Below are 19,886 nucleotides of genomic sequence, written 5' to 3'. Positions count from 1 at the left end.
TGTCTTGCGGGTCTCTGTGGACCGTGCGTCTGCGGGCGTACGCGCCCTCACCCATCTCCGCTCCATTTGCCCGGATCACCCCCTTTGACCGTCACGCCTGACACACAAGCACGTGGCAAGCAGCTGCGCACCCTTCCTCCCTCTTTCTTACTTCTAACACCACAGCCACGACTAAGATCGCTTCCATGATGGTGCTACAACGTGCCGCGACAACAGCCAAGAGAGGGGGAGGAGAGAGCTCTAAACGGGGAACGAATACACAAAAAGAAGTGTCTTTTACGCTTCCTCCTATTCAAGCTGTCCTTTCTGTGTGTGTGTGTGTGTGTCTGTGTGGGTAGATATTTATGCGTGCTCATATATATATATATTACTTTTTGTTCTACTTGGTTAGTTTCTACTTGTGATGTCTCCCCCCCCCCTTCCTCCTCTCTCCTCATGTTAAACCAGCAACACGTGCTTGCCGCCTCTCTTATATATCAATGTCTCTCCATGTCTCGTCACGGTGTACCCGCGCGACCGTGAAGAAAAAGAGGAAGTGGTTAACCAGTTGAATGGAAGGAACAAAACCAAAACAGGGAAGAGAGCGGCGCACTCTTCATCTGCCTTCGTCTCCTTTGTTTTGCCATGCTTTTTTTTTGGCCATCTCTTTGCGTGTGGGGGTGGGTGGGTGTGAGTTGCTCTCCACCTTTGTTGTTGTTTGATGTCGTCTTAAGTTGTCTCTCATTTGTTTTATATGTTTCTGATGTGACTCCGTCCTCCCTCCCGGCACCTTGCCCGCGCCTTTCATCTCTTGTGTGTACGTGCATGTACGGAGTGTCTCTACGCCTCTTCCTTGTCAGATGTGTCTGTTCGTCGACCTACACACAGGCACAGACACACAGAAAATGCAAAGGAAGCGAGTGTGAAGGAAAGGCAGAGAGCAGGGGGGAATGGAGAGAGTGAGAGACGATGTTTAACGTTGCTAACTGCAAAAAAGGGAAAACAAACAAGAATAGTGGCGCGTTCTTATTGTCTTAGGTGTTGACTGACTGACCGGCTGACTTGGTATTGCCTCTCTCTCTCGCTTGCTTTCGCTTTTTTTTTGGTGGGTGCGCATCCATGTGATGGATGGTCGGATGGCATCATCCCCTCCAGATTTGGCGCGTGCTGTCCGTTGGCCTGCAGTCACTACAGCCACCAGCCTGCCCCCTCCCCTCTTCCTCTCTTCGTCTCCTTTTCTCGCCTTTAGTTGCCCTTTTCCCTACATTTCACCTCGTGCTCTCACGTCAAGTGAAAGTGCAATCCTAAGAAAGGGGTATGGAAAGAAGATAGCGCCACTATTGGAGTCAACTCTGGCAGGTGGTGAGGGGAAGTAAAGGTCATACTAGTTCTCCTTTCTCGGGAGTCAGTCTTGTCTTTTATATATAGGTGTGTGTGTGTGTGTGTGTGTGTGCTTTGTGGATGCCCTTGTTGCTGATGGGTGTCTTCCCAACTCATCCCCTCGCGGCAGCGCGCAGGCATACACACAAACGTGCTAGCTGCAGAGCCTTGGTCATTGCGGCCCCGGATTTGCCCCCATCAATAGTAACAACGAAGCGCACCGGCAGACGCGTACCAACACCATGAACACGTGACGAATGGCAAAGCAATGAACAAGTCATCCATCACACATGCGCACGCACATGCGGAAAGGTGCTGAGTTTTCGAGAAGAAGAGTGGTAACACAATACCGAAGCCAGAGGAGGAGAGAAAGAGAGAGATGGGGAGGGGGCTCTGTATAAGGTCGTATGTATGTGCGCAAGCACACGCTCGCTAGTGGTTTCCCTTCGGCTTCTTGTCTCTCCCTCTTGTTTTGCTTATTTCAGCTTTTTTTTATAGGCACGCACTCACACATACAACGAGAAAAGACAAAAGGAAAAGGGGATGGACGAACAGAAGACAGCGAGCACATCGTTTTTGTTTTTATGTATGCGAGTGTGTGTTTTTCTTCTGCACGTGCACACGAACGCACTGTCCAGCGAAACATGGCGCACACGAAACATACCGGCCTTCGATGTGTGTGGTTAGCGTAAGGAGATGACGAACGAAAAGACGGAATCAACAGAAAAGGACGCGCCACCGTGACACGCGGTGTTGCCGATTCAGTCCCTCGGGAAGGCAGCAAATGGAGGGGGCCATGGGACAAAAAAGTCTACGTACGCCACGCGCACACAGGCGCACGTGGGGCGACCGTCCCGACTCTGGCAAAGAACTCTCTCTCTCGGCAGCAAGCGTTGTGGGCCTCCCTCACGCTGTTGGCGAAGCTGCAGTTTCGCCGCAAAATGTGGTGTTCCGGGCCACTGTCGAGCAGGACGTCTTCCTTTTCCTACCTCAAATGAACCTGCGGGACTGCACATGCAAGTGTAGGTGGGTGTATGTGTGCGCGTGTGTGCCTTGTCCTCGTTCTTCAGATCCCGCATTCATCACACACGCGCACACATGCACATATGCACGCACGCGGCGCAAGTAGAAGGTGTAGGTACCCTCAACTAACTCTCTTTGTTTCTTTTTCGTGCCTTCCCCCCCCCTCCCTTGCGCGCCTCTTCTCGCCTCTCTCTCTCAACATCGCATTAACGGTGTGCTGATCGGCAAGTGGGGCACCCACTTCTTCAGCACACGTACACACGCACTTATGTTCGAGCACAGAGCTCACATATTCACATAGTGACCGGACACGCCCAGCAAGCGTGTGCGAAACCGCACTCGCTCGTCTAAAGTGTTTTTTTTTCTTGGGGGAACACATATGGCACGCTCGCACACACACATACAGAAACGGGCACAGCTGTGATCTGCACACCTACTCCTTCCCTCACTTCTGTCCCTATCCTCCTCGTCCTCTGCAAAGGGCCTAAAGTGAGCACTAGGATGGACGAGGTCATCAACGTCATATCGAAGTGTATCACGCAGCTTAACCTCTTCGTGGATGGCCCCGCTGCCCACTTGAGTGGGACAGCGGCGCCCACGACGATTGAAACGATAAGGAAGTGCATCGCCGATCACGCATACTTGTTCACTGACCACCGCATAAATGGCCAGCGCATGTGGGAGCTTGTATGTTCAGCGACCTTCACCGTCGGTGAGCCGCGTACGCCGACGACTGCAGCGACTGCGACTGCGACTCTCCTCTCCCTCTTTCGTCGCCTCACGGATTCGGTGGCGGCCTCTGCGCGTGCGCCTGAGGCGGACATTCTGAAGCACCTTGTGAAGCTGCTGCGCGACGCTGTGAAGCCACCGCTCGTGCGAGGTGCGTCACCTGGGCAACTGCGGTGCCTCTTTCAGGCCGCGATGCGGTTGCTAAAGCTGCTGCTTCCATTAAAGAAGCGCGCGGATGTGCAGACGGAGTGTCTGCATCTCCTGCTCGCGCTGATGCAGCTTTCAGACTTGCAGGAGGCGCATTGCGCGGTGGTTGCTTCTGGGGATGAGGTGGCACAGGTGGCCAAACTGTGCGCAGATATCTGTGGGGCCAAGCATGACGTCGCGCTTCGGCCGCAGAACGCCTCTATGCAGCTTCTCGGTTGTCTGTGTGAACAGCCAGCGTATGTGCACGCCCTAAGCGGACAGCTCGCGGAGAGAATTCTGAAATGCTTCCTCGACGTTGCGAGGAATCTGGCCCAGCGGGCGGAGGTGAATCAAACTCTTGGAGAGGGCCTTCTACGGGGCTTGGCGGGGGTTCTGGGCAGTTTCCCGCTCCGCTGCGAAGAGGACGCCCCTGCCTTGACTCTCATCAACAACATCGTACTCAGCGCGCTGATGCTGGGCGAAACGTCGACCAACTATACGTTCTGCCTTTCCGCACTCTTTCTACTTCGTCGTCGAGCCTCCGACACCCTTGCGCCTTTCACGCTGCTGTGCGCCGCCGAGTACAGCGTCGCTCTCAGATCGCTGTGGATGCACCGCAACAAAGACGTGCGTCGAGAAACACACGCCGCGGCGGCAGTGTTCTGGTCCGCGCTGAGCTCTCAGCTGCAGCAGCGCTGTTCGTCAGAGGTGGCGGATGCGAATACCACGCGCAATACGGCCGCGTCACACAAGCTTCATAGCATTGTGGAGTTCCTCCTGCGGTCTTTGGACTCGAGCGCGGACCCGGAAGCCTCTTATGCCTTAGAAGCCCTGTATCACCTTCTCCCCGCCGTGGCCGCGCTAAGTGGTCCTCAGGCGCTGCAGACGATGAGCACGCGCCTCGAGGAGCGTGTAGGGGGTCTGCTGATCACCGCGTCTGCGCAGAGGACGGAGGCGTTGTTTCAACAGGTGCCCTACCTTCTCGCCACCCTTGGGCAGCTGTTGACGCTGCTTCCGTCGGTGTCGCCGCGGCAGCAGGCAGTGGTGCGGGAGCTCCTAGACTGGGTCCTCCTCCTCTACCCGCACCCGAAGTTCTACAACCGAGAGAAGACAGTGCCGGGTATCGTGCTTGTAATCAGGGCTCTCACGCACCACCCACGCGCACCCCACAACACCCTGCCTCGCCTGCTAAGCGAGCGTACACTTGAGCTTGTCGGGGAAGCGCCAGGCGCAGCCATGATGAGGCTTGCAGGTGAGCGTATCTCCACTGAGGAGCGGTTGGACCGCATGGCAACACTGTGGACGAGGCTCCTGACGACACGTGAGGAATCCGGAGCAGAAGCAGAGGCCGAGTCGAAGCAACGCCTCTCTGCCGCCTTTTACCGCGCCTGCACGGGCTTCTGCGAGCGGGCGCGGCTGGAGGTGATCGTGAAAAGCAACAGCGAGGCAACGCTGGAGCGAATTTTGGTGGACGGCGTTGATGGCGTGCAGCCTAGCTTTCCGACGCATTACAGTGCGTTTTTGAGTTTTGTGGACTTCTTTGTCCGCCTCAGCGAGGGGCTCAAGGGGTCTGGCGGCGTTTGTCGCCCACCAGCAGAGGAATTGACGGCATGGCTGGAAGCGCTGGTGCGTGGCGCCAGTGCCGCACTGCACGTCTCCGGCTTTTACACGCTGCTTCATCGCACCGTCGTGGGCGTCGAGGGCGTGTGTCCACACTCATTGACACATCAGCGGCCCTATACGGACGCTTCACTAGCGAGTGGCAACTCGGATGTCACCAGTGATGGCCACCACGAAAACCACCTGTGCGTCTCGCCGCTCCTTCGCCACTTTTTATCTACGGAGTGCCTGCGACGGGTGCACGTGTACAGCGACGAGCTGCTCTACCAGTGTGCCATGTGCGTGGTGGTTGGTGCGGCGCTTGTGGGGAGTGAAGATAGGGGTGAGCTGGCTGGTAGCCGCGCCCGAGCTTGCGACGACCACCGCCGCCTCGACGCATATGTGCGCGCCTTCAAGGTTGTCATGACAGCCACACCAACATCACTGCAAGCTGAAAGTGTCGCCGGCAGCACGAATGAGGTCGTGTGCAGCTTTGGCAGCAGCCCCGCTATCCTTGAGAGTAACCGGCAGCATGCCTTGCGCGTGTTGGAAAAGAAAGCATGCCGTTCGCCTCGCTGGGCAGCTGCAGTGCTGCCAGCACTCACGAGCGCCTTGCGCTCCGCGGAGGTGGTGGCTGCCGTGCGAGCCCCCGTGCAAATGTTGGCGGCACGGCACGGTGTCGCCATCGCTGCGGAGCTGCAGCATCACAGCAACGAGGCCACCTTCGCCCTGCTCTGCAGGGGCGAGCCGGCCAGCAATGGTCGTCGAGATAGCATGCCGCGCTGGTTGGCGACAATGCAGCCAGTCACCGTACCGCTCGTACCGGTAGATAGTGCGCTGCACATTGGGTACCTTGTCCCCCTCGTCTCACGGTTGAGTCTATACGGCAAGCACCCAGCAGTGCGCACAGCGGCAGCGGAAGTCCTCTACTGGTGTGTTGTGTGGGTGATTGGTAAGAAGGTGAACGACTGGGGCAGCGCCGTCTTTCCTCCGTTGCTGTCCCTTGCTTCTCTAGCCCGCACCAGCACGGGTGGTAGTGGTGGCGGCGGTGGCAGCATGGTGCACCAGGAGCTACATGGGTTACTGATGCAAGCAGCGCGGTGGTTTGGTAGGTCAGCGGGTACCCCTGAAGAGGCAGAGTTGTTTGTGTCCGTGCTGTTGCGCGGGCTTGGCGAGCGAGAGGGGACGCAACGACAGGTTGCGACGGAGGCCCTCTTCGCATATGCCATACCGCCCGCAGACGAACCGCAAACGGTGACCCCTCATTTTCGAGCGGTGATCGGGCGACTGGTAAGGATGGAGTGCGGCGTATCTGAATGGTCTCGGTTGGGGGCGGCTCATTGTCTGCACGTCATGATGCGCCGCCTGTGCAAAGTTAGAGTGCCGGGGCTGGTGTGCACAGTGCAGGCGGTGGCGCAAGGTGCTGTTGGCTGCCTGCGGCGCTGCACGGAGGCCCCTATATGGGGGGCGATGGAGACTGCCACGTGCAACGAGGTTCAAGAGTCGCTTCGTTGGTTGGGAGCCTACTGTCACGATATCCGCCAACTGGAAAATGAAGAAGAGCAAAGGGAGGCAGACCGATTCGCGGCAGATCTTGTGCACGCAGCGCGTGCGGTGCTTCCAGCGTTGGCACGACGACACACCGTCTGCGCCATCACACTGCTGCAGACGCTGCCTGCGGTAACGCACACGAACGCCAGCGCGCGCCAGGTGTTGTTGCTTTCTCAGGAACTAATCTGTGAACAGCAGCAGCGGCTGGGCCCCGCCGCGGTCAGGTCACTTGACAGCACGGTTGGCGGGTGCGCCACCCTCGTAGCGCTCCTTCAGAGTGGCTATGGCACCGAAACCAACAAAAGGGCGATCGCTGAAGCGGTAACCCCCGTCATCTGTACGCGGGCGGACGACTGCAGTGTTGAAACAGAGCTGCTCCGTCTGCTGACGGTCGTGCTCCAGGCCATTGTCGAGGAGGCACGCGTGGCAACGCATGAAAGCAGGTGCATTTCTCCGCACATCGTGCGGTGGCTACTAGAACTTGTAGACGTGGTACCGGAGCAGACACACGCCACGCATTTCTCTCTGCTCCTCACGCCTACCGTAATTGCGCAGGCTGCTCGCGTGATGGTGGCGGGAGCTAAAGTGACCGTGGAGAACTGCGCAGGAGACGTCGGTGAAGACGCAACTGCTGGCGTGCCGCTTCGCCGCTGCGCCCCCTCCTCGCAACTGGCTCCGACGGCGCGGTGGTGCCTGGAACTCATTGAGTTTCTAATGCGCGTGGCTGGTCAAAGGCGTCGCGGCGCACAAGTGATCGAGGACGTACTCTGCGCCATCCGGGAAACTAGCGTGTTTACTGTATTCACCGCAGCCTCGCCTGCCCGCCAGCTTATCGATGCGCTAAGCGTAGGCCCATCAGCGCTTGTTACTGGGCCGGTTGCCCTCGCGGCTGCGCTGTGTCAGATGGAGGCCCCTTGCTCCTCCGGCACCACGACGCTGTGGATGCGCATAGCTGATTCAATGAAGATATCGCCCAAGACGGTTGTCGCAATGCTGTTGGGATTACTGCGAAACTCCGCCGCCCTCAATGCCACGGGCGGAGAAGAGGTGTGCGAGGGGCTGTTGGTACTTATGCTCAGTGAGCCTGATCCCGCTCTCCTTCGCCAGCACCTACGAGACCTGCTTGCTTCCGACGCGGTGCAGCACAACATCTTCACGAGCTCCTCGTTCGCTGTCAGCCTCGAAGACGGTCATGGTGCAGTGGCTGTGTCGCCCTCATCAAGGTCGACCTCGGTATTACTGAGCCGCGCCTTTGACAGTGTCATGAACCGGTGCTGGCAGCAAGCGAGTGCTGCGCTACCCACAGACCGTCTCGTCTCTGCGCTGCCGTCCTTGACCACGGTCGCGATGTCAGAAGATGCCCTTCGAAGTTCAAGCGAGGCAGTCTCCCTCTTCAGTTTGGTTGGAGACTGGCTCGCGGAACTGCAGCGTCGCTCGCTGACATCCGAACACGACAAGGTACTCTGCCGTGTCTGCGCGAATCTGGTTGCAGCGGAGCGAGAGATGCGGCAAAGCACGCCGACGGCGGCGCAAGACGACGGCCGCGGGGGTGCTCGGCTCGCAGCGTTGCTGATGCTTGTGCAACTAATAGGCCCGGCCATCCGTACAGATACGACTCTGAGCAGCGCGCTTTGCGATCTGGTACTATTCGTCAGCAAGCCCGCCAACATGTGCAGCCTCCTGGCAAGTGTTGATGCAACAGAGCACGTTGTATGGGGCTTTCACGTGCTTGCGGCAACGATGACGCCGCGCCCGGCGCGTCGCTCCTTGGCGGTTTTTCCTGTCGACCTGAGGGCCGTGGAAATGGCGTTCGACTTTCTCAACGAGGTACTCAACAGCGCGCTGCCGCTGCGGTGGACGGAGCTGAAGACACCCCGGGAAAAGACGAATGGTGCCGACGTGGTCCGGTCAGGGACGGCGCTCTTCGCGGCGGTGCTGCCCCACAAGGTGCAGGTGCTCGAGGTGATTGCCCCTCTCCTCGCGCAGGAATCTATGCCGCAGCGCGACACCATTGTTCGCCAGGTGCATGGGGCGCTGCAGGCGCTGAGCGTTTGCCAGCAAGCGCTTCAGCTGGACGCGTGCAGGTGCGCTTCCCGTTTGTTGCGCGATCCACGCACACACCCTGGCATCTGCGACGCCCTCACCGAGCACGTCCTTCTTCCACTTCTACAGGCCTCCGCTGAGGCGGTGCGGCTGCGACTCTTCGAGGAAGAGGTTCGCAACTGGGTAACTGAGGCAGGCAGGGCGCCCGCGCTTGGATGCTTCTATATGCAAACTGCGGCTTTTTCCTGCCTGGCACTGATGCACCGCCTTTGCCCTCTGACCGAATTGCGAGGGTCGATCAGTACAGCGTTCACCGGCAGAAATCCAAATACAACTGGGGTAGAGCTCACGCTGGAGGTGCTGAAGGCGTGTCGCGCAGCGTGGCAGTCACCGAATACCGGCGGCGACGACAATAGTGCTGAGGAGGCTGACGGTGACGTTGGCGACAGCGCGTGCGCCGACGCGCCGCGTCGATACCGTCAAGCCGCGTTCCGGTGCCTTCTCGCGACGCTCTCGCAAACGCAGCAAGCCGAGAAGGTGTTCTGTCGATGCTTTTTTCAAGAGCGTAGCGTCGCAGGGTGGAACGGCCTCTTCCTCGTGAAGAGACCTGGGGTCGCTGTGACGGATTTATTGGACGCAGTGGGAGAGGTGCAGCTGTGGAGAGACATGGACAGGTGCCAAGTACCGGAGCTGTTCGCGCATCTTCTTCGGCACTTTCCGTCATCCTCGGTGACGCCGGGTGAGCCACCGGAGTGGGTCCGCCACGTTGTCGCGGTCTTGCGGCAGCCACAGCTGCGCCTGCCCGTCAGAATGGTCTTTTACGAGATGATATGCCGTCACGAGCGTTTCTTTGGCACCTTCGCGCGGTGCATCTTCGACGGGGTCGCCGACGCCGTGGCCGCGATGGCGCCTTCGGAACGGGCGGGGAAGGTCATCTGGGAGCTTCTCGCCCTCCTAACAAGGTGGCACCGCGAAGGGAGCTCAAGAGCCTTAGCTGTGGGTAGCGCCGCATCGCTGAAAGCGCTTGCCCGGTATGCTGCCGTTCACTTGGCATGGGAGCACTCCTTCACTGCATGTGAAGGAAGTCGTGCACTGGACCCCACTTCCCACAAGAGACTTGCTGAGCTGCTGGAGCAGTTCCGTCGGGCACAAGGCGCTGCACTGGCGATCCGGTCTACGTCGCAGCCGCTCACTGCGGCAGAGATGAAGATGCTGCTCTCGCACCCTGCGTACGAGCGCCACGCCGCCTTGGAAGTGATTTATCTGATCACAAACGCGTGCGGCTGTCTTGGCTGCACCGGAGACAGCCGGGAGGTGGTGGAGGTGTACGATTTGCTGGGCGCTTTCCTGGGTGCCTCGGCATCGCCGCAGTTGTACCACATCACGGCACGGCTCGTAGGCCTTGAACACCGTCTGCTGAGCGAAGCGGCGACACGGGAGCCGTCTTCTGCGGTCAGGAAGCTCCTTCGCGACGCGCTGCGGGGCACTGTGTGCGCAATCTTGTCTGTGTGCAAGTCGGACAAGAAGTTTCTCGAGGTGCTCGAGGCAATGCAGGAGGACCGGAGCGGTGACTTGGTGTACCAGCTGCTCAGTCGCACAGACCTGCTGCGTCGATATAGCATTCGGAAAGACTCAGAGAAGCTGCTCACCTTGCGCGTCTTGGCACGCGCCGGCACCTACGTCGCCGACAACTACGACTCCATTCACGTGTGTTTGTCAGGGCTGCTGCGTGGCGGTCAGGGCGAGCCTCTGCTAGGCATCTGCACGGTTGTGAAGAACGCCTTACCGCATATGTCGATGGAATCAGTGCGCCACGTTCTGCGTGACTTGTGCTGTCTCGACGTCTTGCAAGCGATGGAGTCGGCGGAGCCGGCGCGTATTGCCTTCTATAAGATGGGTTTGGCCGCCTTACGGCGGTGGACGGTCGTGAGAGAGGATCAGGAGAAACAGGACGGTGGCGGCAGCGTCAGTGCAGATGCTGAGGCATTCCTGGTTCGTCGTGGGCTCCGCGACGCCTCTCCTGCGGTGCAGGGCGCGGTGCTGGAGTACCTTGATGTTCACGCGCAGCATGTACCAGACACGATGTGGGGGCGCCTCACATGTCTTTTCACAGCCGAGGACGGGGCGAGTGGAGACGGCCACAGTGGCAGTGGGGGGTGGGTGCGGCATGTCGCCCTCCTCCTCCTCTCTCTGTCAAAGCGGTCGCGCGACTTTGCCAACCCCACCTACTTTTGCCCCGAAGCCTTGCACTCGGAAGGGGCGTCTCCGACGCTGGCGACGAGCGCAGATACCGCGGCGGAAAGCTCCGTTGCGCAGCGGCAGCCCCGGAGCGCGCCTCTCTTCTCTGAAGCAGTGCAGTGCGGCAGCCCTGCGGAGGCGGCGACAGCGAACGCTGCATGCCCAATAACCGCTGCGCTCGCCCAGATTTACGTGCCGCCTGCCCTGGTACCCCAGCCACCACACCAACAGCAGCAGCCTTTGTCGGGCGCACGGAGACCTCGAGCAACTGGTGCGTGGCGACTTGGTGCCGCGCCGTGCGCCGCCGCGACCGCGGTAACCCGATCCTGGCTACGCCTGGAAAGCGGTGATTCCGAGCAAGAGAACGCGGTGATATCGGCCGGTGTGATGGCGTCCCGCCAAATCTCTGCAACGATGCAACGAAACGCTGCGCATGGCGCCGCACTGCAAGCTGGTCGCTCGGTGATGAACGCACCATCAGCAGCGCCCTCCCTTGAAAGCAACACGGCCGGACGCTTGTCGGAGGTGCGGCTGACACTGCAGTCTCTGCTGGTGCCGCTGCAGGTGTTGTGCCTCCACGAAGATGAGGTGGCTGCCCGTGTGCTCATCGATCTTATCAGCAACGCTGCCGTCGCATCCCCTGTCACCAGTGAGTCACCACACATAGTCTCTCTGTGTAGTGCCCTCACTTCTCTCTTGCCTAAGTTTCAGAGCGGGGCGACAACCAGGCAGTGCGAGCTTGCCAAGAACCCCTTCACCCTCTTCGTTGCGCTAGAACTGTTGTTGCATGCGCAGGCAGCCGGTTGGTCTTCATTGGCGAGTCTTGACTGCGCAGCCCTAGTGCGCCTCACAAGCGACGTACAGGCGTATGGCGGCAGTGTGCCAACGGCGTTTCTGCCCGTTGTGGACGGCACAGCACACGTTGTGGAGAAGTTGTTGTCGTCACTGCAGCCGTCGGCAGCGCGGGGGGTGCCTACAAGACCCTCTCTCGAGTTTCCTGCGCTTGGGTGGCATGCCTATCACGTGGCGCAGCGACTGCGTCGACACGATGATGCGGCATGTCAGGCAGCTCTGCAGTTGTTCAGGGCTACAAGGCGGCATGAGGCACCGGTCATTCAGTTGCAAGGCGCGCTTGATGCCATGGAGGTGGGTGGGGCAGCCTACTCGATGCGCGTTATTGCAAAACTCTTGGAAGATGAGGAGAAGGAGGCAGCAGCAGCAGTGGCAACTGTAGCGTCCCCTGCAACGCACGTGAGCGGTGGAGCCTTCGCCCTGTTCGCTGCTCGGGAGGAAGTGCTGCGCCACTACCGGAGTCGTGCCTCCCGGCTGCTGCTGGATTGGTGTGGTGCGGCGTCGGCTTTGCAGTCCGCAACGCCTGTAGGGGCAGGGGGAAGCGGAGAAGTAAGCGTTGAGGGCGTGCGCCTCCGCTTACGCGCGCAACTGCAGCTGATGTGCAACGGGGCTGCGTCTGCGGTGACAGCGGAAGCCTCGACGGCGTCGCGGCACCGCACGGGGTTCGAGTGGGGTGCGTGTCTCATGGCAAATGGACGCTGGCTGGATTGTCAGCTTCATGCAGAAACCTCTGTCGACCACCTGCTTGAAAGCACCGCTTCTCACTATGACAGCGGCGGCAGCTCGCTAGTCTGCGGTTACCTCGCCGCGAACTCCCTCTCGCAGTTGGCGGATGCAGCGCAGGTGCTGCGATTCGTCTCCACGAGCGCCGCGAGCAGCGCCGGAGTGGCGCTCCAAACGTACCTCGACACGATGCCAGCGTTGGTACCTCTCAGCGGCGCATATGGCTCACTGTTCATTGACGATGTCCTTCTCATCCGCAGGCTCATCATCGACTACCACGTGCAATCGACGGGTGATCTCTTGGGCAGCTTGCAGTTCACGGACAACGAACGTCACAAGCTTGTTGCACAGATTCACGAGCTGCTGGGCACGTGGACTGTGCAGCAGTGCTCAGAACTGCTGCTTCTCCCGGAGAAGACGAGTGCCATCGAGACTATAGCGTCCAAGGCGGACCACGCCACGCTATCCGAGCCAACACGCTGCGCCTTGGAGCTTCTCAAGAAGCGGAGTAGCCTCTTTAGTATTGCGGTTACGCCAAGGGAAGCGAGTGGCGCATCACGAGAGGAAGCTCTTGCCGCGTTCCAGAAGGCGACGGGAAAGGACGTGCAGCAGCGTGCGGCTGCGGGGCTGTTGTCGCCCGCAGCAGCGCGGCAGTGGGCCGCCGACGTTGCTCAGTGCGAAGTAGAGATTTTCGCCTCCATCGGTAGCATCCTAAGCATCCCTGCTGGGTCGGCAGCCTCTGTACAAAAGAGGGAGATATGGGTGTCAACTCTGAAGGAAAACTTGCGGGACACGATACCGTCCCACGTGGCCCTGCTCAACGCGCTGGAGAAACTGTTGCCTCCTGTGTCGCGCGGCGACGGCACCCTCGCTGACATGGGTGGAGATGCGAAGGATGCTGCGCGCGCGTCCTACATCACAGCCGCGACGCAATCGCTTTGGCAGCTCTACGCCAACACATTTCTCTGGTGCGCGCAGGCAGTGGGCGATCGCAGCATGCAAGTCGGTAGTGGAGGACATCTTCCGGTGTCAGCACGGGTGCCGCGACTGCTCTCGCTATTTGCCCTCCCGCGAGTAGCCGAAGCCGCAGCGCAGGCTCAGTGGCGCGGTACATGGGAGGCTCTGGTTATGCTGCCTACGCTAGTGTGGCTCCCATGGGCAACCCTCCTTGTCAATGCGCTCCTGCAGACGGAGCACGCCGTCCTGGCTCGAATCCTCCTGCGCCTCTGCCGCGAGCGTGGGCAGGTGCTCTACTACCCCATCAACTGCGCCTGGCGCAGTCTCGCCGATCTGGGAAAACGCCGCAACGCCGGCCGTGCCGTCGACGACGACCTGACACGTGAACTCGCGGAACTACACAAGTGGCACAGGAGCCACAGGATGGCTCTTGTTGCCGAGTTCGCCGCCGCCCTTGATGAGCTCGTAGAGCCCCAGCATCGCCTGGAGGTGCGGCTGAGCGAGGTTGAATCACTGGTGAAGCAGCACGAGCAGTGCACGCGCGGCGGCGGCGGCGCGCAGGCGGAGTATCTGATGGCGGCACTGCAGCTGTACGAACGCTGCAAAAGTGATCTCATGGACCCAGCACGGTGGGGACGGGCGCAACTCTACCACCGCCGGGCCGCACAGGTGTTGCAGGAGCTCGATCGCCGGAACGCTTTTTCCGCGGAGGTGCTCAAGTCAGGTGAACAATTCCGCAGCGCAAAGAGGGAGGCCCTTCGCCAAGTAGCACAGACGCTGAGCACCCTCTCCACGAGCGCATCGAATAGTGCCACCAGGTCACAGGAACTGAGACTGTATTCGGAGCGACTTCAACACGCGCTGGGGCGCAGCGCCACGGCCGCGACTACTACTACTACCCAACTGGGCTACACCAGCGATGCGGCCGAGCCGATCCTCCAGCCAGTTCAGCCGACACACCTCCTCCATACACCGCCGGATGCGGCTCAGCAGTGCTGCACGCTCGTCGGCGTAGCGGACCGCGTCCTCGTGCTCAAGTCGAAGCGGTTGCCGAAGAAGGTGGATATTTACACCTCCGCCGGCATCTGCACCTACATGGTCAAGGGCGGCGAGGACCTCCGGCTAGACCAGCGCATCCAGGAGGTGTTCACATTCGCCAATCTTTGTCTTCTCGTGTCTCCACGCTCTCGGCTGTCAGCGTTGACGATCCGCACCTACGCCGTCGTCCCTGTCTCGCCGCTTGTGGGGCTGATTTGCTGGGTGCCCAGAACGACCCCGCTGCAGGAGCTGATGAAGGAGGCCACACCGCCAGATGCGCATGATGCAGTGGCCCGCTTCTGCCGGGCTCGCGGAAAGCCACAAGAGATTCTCCCTCTCTACAAAACCGCTCATATCACCGGGATCCCAGAACAGGAGTACAAGGATCTTGTGTATTGCCTGCGCCAGTCGGCCCTTGTAGAGTCGCTCCAGAGCATCGCCACTGACCACTGCTCTTGGCTTGGGGCACGAGACGCGTTCTTGGACACGAACGCCGCCGCCTCCATGGCGTCTTTTGTGCTGGGCGTTGGGGACCGCCACGCTGGCAATTTGCTGGTGGACCTCCTAAACTCTGAACTGGTGGCCATCGGCTTCGGGCTGGCGTTTGGCGACGCGACGCGCAAGCTGCCGGTGCTGGAGCTGATGCCCTTTCGGCACACGCCGCAGCTGCAACGGGTACAAGGGGTTTTAGGGGACGACGTCACGCGCTGCCGTATGCGCCACGTCTTGCACGTCTTGCGCGCCGAGCGACAAGTTGTGGAAGGAATGGTAGCAGCGCTGCTAATGCCAGATGCAGACGCGATAGGCGACGAGGAAAGTCGCATTGCTGGGCATCAGCTTGATGTGGTGCGTCGCAAGCTCAATCTCGAGCACCCCGCCGGCATCATTTTGCGCGACGTGGCACGCAACGCGTACGTGACCCAAGACAAGGACGTGTGGATCGGAGTCAAGGCATGTCTCTGTGAGAGGAAGCGAGACGAGAACGGAGAGGATGCCGACCTCACGGAGACGGCACTGTCGGCGCTTCATCAGGAGGATGTATTTGTGCAGCGACTGCTGCGCATCGCTTCTGACCCGCGCGTACTTGGTCGTGCCTACGCTGGATGGCAGGCGTACATGTAGTACCGGAAAAAGGGGGAGAGAACGGAATTGAAACAAAAAAGAAAAAGGAATGCGCACGATGGTGTAGATGGCGTGTGTGGCTGTTTACGCGGTGGTGCTCGATCTGTACGTAGTGGAGGGTGCGCGTGGGGCTTTCGTTGATAGCGTCTGGGTTGCGAGGAGTCCCACGCCGCATGTGCAGTGCTGCCCCCCTCCCCCCGCCCAACACACACACATATCATGATCTGTCGTTCTTTAGTTTTTTTGCTTGATGCTCGACGCAAAGGGCACCCACACACTTGTGCGCGTGCATGCATCCCAACTCGACCCACCCTCTGTGCGCGAGACGACGTGAAAGAGGATGCATTGAAGTGCGTGCTCTTCTCGTCCTACAGACAACGGCAGACGAGTACAGAGGAGGGTGGAAAAGCACAGCCGGCGGCAGTGCTGTGACCGTCATTTCATTCCTTTGCTCACATCCTTCTCTCCCCCCTCCTCCCCACTCCCCTCGCGCCTCCGTCTCTCTCGCATCTCTGTCTATGCTGCTTTCATGAGCAATTTGAAAAGCACAAAAAATAAACTCAAACACCTGCGCGTCCTTGATACACAAGCGAAGAGATTTACGCACGTACGTGCGCGCATGACGACATCGCCGTCCGCTTGAAGTGCGACAACATCTTTTCTGTCTTTTGGTTTGAGTGCGTGTGCGTGTGCGTGTCCAGAACAAAGAAAAACGTGCGACATCACAACACGATAACTCCCATAGCTTTCTTTTCTTGTTGCTGTGTGTTCCTGCACATCAGCATACACCGGTGCGAGCGCGACGCGGAGGCGCCATTTGAGCCCGCACTCACACCCAGAGAGCTTCTCCCTCCCCGAGTCTCTCACAGAGACGCCATTATTGCACGACTTGAGTGAGATTGCGTCGACCAAGAGCACGCGAAACGCAGAGAAAACTAGTGTGCGCACGAGTCACACAAACGCGCACACGTGTCCTTCTCCTAAAACAGTCCTAAACCCGAAAGGACGAAGAAGTCAGTGTCATGTACGCAACAGTGCCGATTCTGACGTTGGGGCCATACTCCCTCGCCCTTGTGGCAGGGCTCCTGCTGTACTGGAACACCTCTCTCATCGTTTCGCGGGTGCTGACCGCCTTCATTGTCTCCATGATCGCCATGAAGGTGGACCTGGCCTTCCACCTGTTCTTTAGCTGCTGCCACCGGGTCGTCTCTCTTCTGTGCCGCTTCCGCACGTTCTGGAGCCCGAACGGCTCCCTCGACTTCCTCCAGACGCAGTCGCAGTTCTACTCCATTGCAGACGTGGTGAGCCTTGCACTGCTGGTCGGCAACGCCCTGCAGTTTTGGACGGCCGCCTTGGTGACGCGCATCGCCCTCTCCGCTCTTGCCACCCGAACAGAGCTAAGCATTCGTTGGTGGCAGTCGCAATCCGCAGCCGAGCATGTCCTTTTTGTTTTAGGGTCTCTGTTGTGCTGCACGGGGTGCGCGCTGCAGTGGGCGTACTACACCCTTCTCCCAACGGAGGAGAGGACCCAGGGCGGGACAGGCTCGCTTCTGATGTGGTACACGTCTATTGTGTACATTGTGGAAGTGGGGCTGCGCAGCGCATGCACGCTGGCGACGTCAGTGATGCGGATGTGGGGTTACAGAGTACTCAAGTCTCTGGCCAGCCAGGTCGATCTTATCGCCGTGCGAGCACTCGAGGACTCCGGCCTGAACCCGTTCACCGAGGTGCACGACCTCTACATGCAGTATCTCTACGCTGTCGCGTGCGCCGCCACGGCGTGGTACTACACCTCGTCCTCTACCCCGATGTGGATGCAGTGCTTCATGCTGGTGCGCCTCTACTTCATCACGCTGGCCTCAGGCAAGCTGCACCACTATCGCCAGGTGCTTGATCGTTTTCCTTCCGTCGCCGCGGACCCGACGAAGACGTGTGGCATCTGCCTCGACGACTTTGTGGATGGAGAGAGTGTGAAATGCCTGCCATGTGGGCACACGTTTCACGGAGCGTGTGTGCGCTCCTGGCTCATCCGCGCTGCTGTGTGCCCGACGTGTCGGCAACCTGCTGCGCAGTCGCGTCATCAACACTTCGCGGCGGCTCACCATGAGCGCATTTCACGGCAGCCGCGGGTTTCGCTGGATATGCGTGTACCTGCAGCTGGCGGCGGCTTCACGGGGTCGCTGCAGCCGCTTGCCCCGCGGCTGCCAGCCGCCGCTCCCTTAGCCCGTTCATCAAGCCGATATATGAGTCGCAGCGGTGCTGACGCGCTGTCGCAGTCGCCATCGCTTCCAGTCGAGCTTCGAAGGCTGCCACACTATGAGGAGCTACAGCGCGTCGATGCCAAGCGCCGGTCACTGGCCCTTCACCGCCAGCAGCAGCTCTTCTCCGAAGGCACCCGCGCCGCCGCGTCACCGCAAGAGCGTCACAAAGAAGAAACGGTGGGCCGCGTGAGAGAAAGCGCCGCTATCGATGCCCTTCTTTTCACGGAGACGCCGCTCCTTCCAGCAGAGTCAACGCCGCTGCCCCCGTATCACGGCACCTCAGGACGTCGCAAACGGCAGCGACCGCCGCCGGAAAGCACCCCTGGAAGCGGCACAAGCGCGCGAAACACAGCTTCTTCTGGAGTTGCAGCGACAGAAGACTTGCCATCGCGGCGGAGAATGGAGTAGAGGTGCAGACTGAGAGCGCCCAGTGTCGTCACCGCCCCATCCACCCCCACCACCACCACCACCACTAACAACACCCTCTCTCTCGCCGATGGCGCGTGAATGTCCGTCTCGCAGTATTGCATACTGCGTTGTCTCTTGCTGCGCATCGTTCACCCAACCACACCCTCTCCTGCATCGACGTCTCCCCCTGCCCTGTTCCCGTGCAGCACAGAAGAGAGACGATCTGGTCGCTGCTCACCCTCTCTGCTTTGGTATGTGAATGGGTGTGTTTCCTTGCTCCTCTCGCGCTGTGCGGGTACTGGCCGGCTGGCCACTATTCAACCACCCCACACACGGACTCCTCTGTTCAAAGAGCAGACGAAGAGAAGCACCCCGATCAGCGGCTGAGCAAGGGATGAGCCACAGAAAGAAAAGGAAGAGCGTCCCAACTCGGGTACCGTCTGCTGGAACGAAAAGATCCAAGGTCGAAAGGCTGCAATGGCATGTGCTTGTGGAGGCAGCACGGTATGGTGTCACGGACGAGGCTTGCTGCTCCGCACGCACCTAATCTTCGCGCCGGGGAATCGCGGGATTGGGGAGGAATAAGAGGAGATGCAGCGTGCCTCCTCTACGCTGTGCAGCTCTACCCCGTGCACAAAGTAGCACGGCTGCCTGTTTTTTTTTGTTTTGTCGATATTGGTTGCTTCTTGTCGTACTTTTTTGAGGTGGCTGCTTCTGAAATGTTGATTCGTCCACGCTGCTGCTGCTGCCGCTGGTAATGCATGTGTACGAAGAAAAAAGCTCTTTTCTTTTCATTGCGCACGCCTCTAGATGCGGGTGCGCCCGGGTGGAGTGATGCGGAAAGAGGGCGCAAAATGGCCGTTTCAAATGCCATCTCGCCACGGCGGTCGCCTTCCTCTCTCCCTCCTCCTTCTCCTCTGCGTCCCTTCAAGAGAGACATGGGCACGAACGATTCAGTTTATTGTCGCAGATGCGTGCGAAGGGGTCGTTATTACCGCCGCTGCTCTACCTCACCTCCCTTTCCAGGCCTCTCCGCCGTTTCCGCGTCAACACGTACGGGTCCGGTGGGGGGCTGCTCGCTGCGTTATTCCATTTGACCGGCTATGCGCTGCAGATTGGCGCCACCTCTAGGTGTTGGTATTCTCGCTCGCGCGCTCGCTCCCCCTCGGTTCTTACGCATTGCATTCAACTGTTTTGTCCCTCCGCTCCCCCACACGCACACACACTTCCCGTCCCGCTCAAGTTCTCTTCATCTCGGTCACCAACGGCATTCGTCTCTCCGCAACTTTGCCCGCGCTGTCTCTACGGCTTCGCTGCAACTCTCAGAGAAGGAGAGGAGAAGAGGGGGGAGGGGGCGAGCGCACTGAGAGTGCCGTTCCCGTAACCAAAACGCCGGAATCATCGGGGAAAGGAAACCGAGAACCCGGCAATGCTCCGCCACTCAAAGGATTTACAGATGTGCCGCAAGACGGCCGGCACCGCCCTCGGCTACGTGTGCCGCCTGCACGAGGGTCGCTGTGTCATTTGCGACCTGCAGTTCAGCGAGATCGTCGACACAATGCGCGAGGTGCACCTCTGCGAAGACTGCAGTGTACTGGCTGCCGAAGGTGAAGAGGCGTGCATCATGTGCGGCTCTCGGCGAGTGACCGATGTGGCCTACTACTGCTCTTACTGCGTAGCCTTGGAAAAGGACAGGGATGGCTGCCCACGCGTGTTGAACCAGACGCGCCAGCAGCGGTTGGCTGCTCTCCGTGCCGCTGTATCGCAGTGATTCGGGTGTGGAAACATGAAGGGGGG

The 19,886-nt window shown here is 59.7% G+C and overlaps 3 protein-coding genes across 3 annotated transcripts; all 3 read left to right on the top strand.

Annotated features, from left to right (window-relative positions):
* Nucleotides 1–2,883: 2,883 nt before the first annotated feature.
* LINJ_36_3090 (conserved hypothetical protein) lies at nt 2,884–15,420 on the top strand (the record flags this gene model as incomplete). Its single annotated transcript, XM_001469664.1, has 1 exon — nt 2,884–15,420. One exon carries the CDS (start codon nt 2,884–2,886, stop codon nt 15,418–15,420), a length of 12,537 nt encoding a protein of 4,178 aa, XP_001469701.1.
* Nucleotides 15,421–16,442: 1,022 nt separating this feature from the next.
* Nucleotides 16,443–18,089, top strand: LINJ_36_3080 (conserved hypothetical protein; the record flags this gene model as incomplete). The annotated part of the gene is made up of 1 exon (XM_001469663.1): nt 16,443–18,089. The coding sequence occupies one exon, from the start codon at nt 16,443–16,445 to the stop codon at nt 18,087–18,089; it is 1,647 nt and encodes a 548-aa protein (XP_001469700.1).
* A 1,429-nt stretch (nt 18,090–19,518) lies between these two features.
* Nucleotides 19,519–19,860, top strand: LINJ_36_3070 (conserved hypothetical protein; the record flags this gene model as incomplete). The annotated part of the gene is made up of 1 exon (XM_001469662.1): nt 19,519–19,860. The coding sequence occupies one exon, from the start codon at nt 19,519–19,521 to the stop codon at nt 19,858–19,860; it is 342 nt and encodes a 113-aa protein (XP_001469699.1).
* Nucleotides 19,861–19,886: the final 26 nt, after the last annotated feature.

Source organism: Leishmania infantum, chromosome 36, assembly GCF_000002875.2.
Source record: "Leishmania infantum JPCM5 genome chromosome 36".
NCBI classification, from domain to species: domain Eukaryota; phylum Euglenozoa; class Kinetoplastea; order Trypanosomatida; family Trypanosomatidae; genus Leishmania; species Leishmania infantum.
This window is presented reverse-complemented; position numbering and strand designations above follow the sequence as displayed.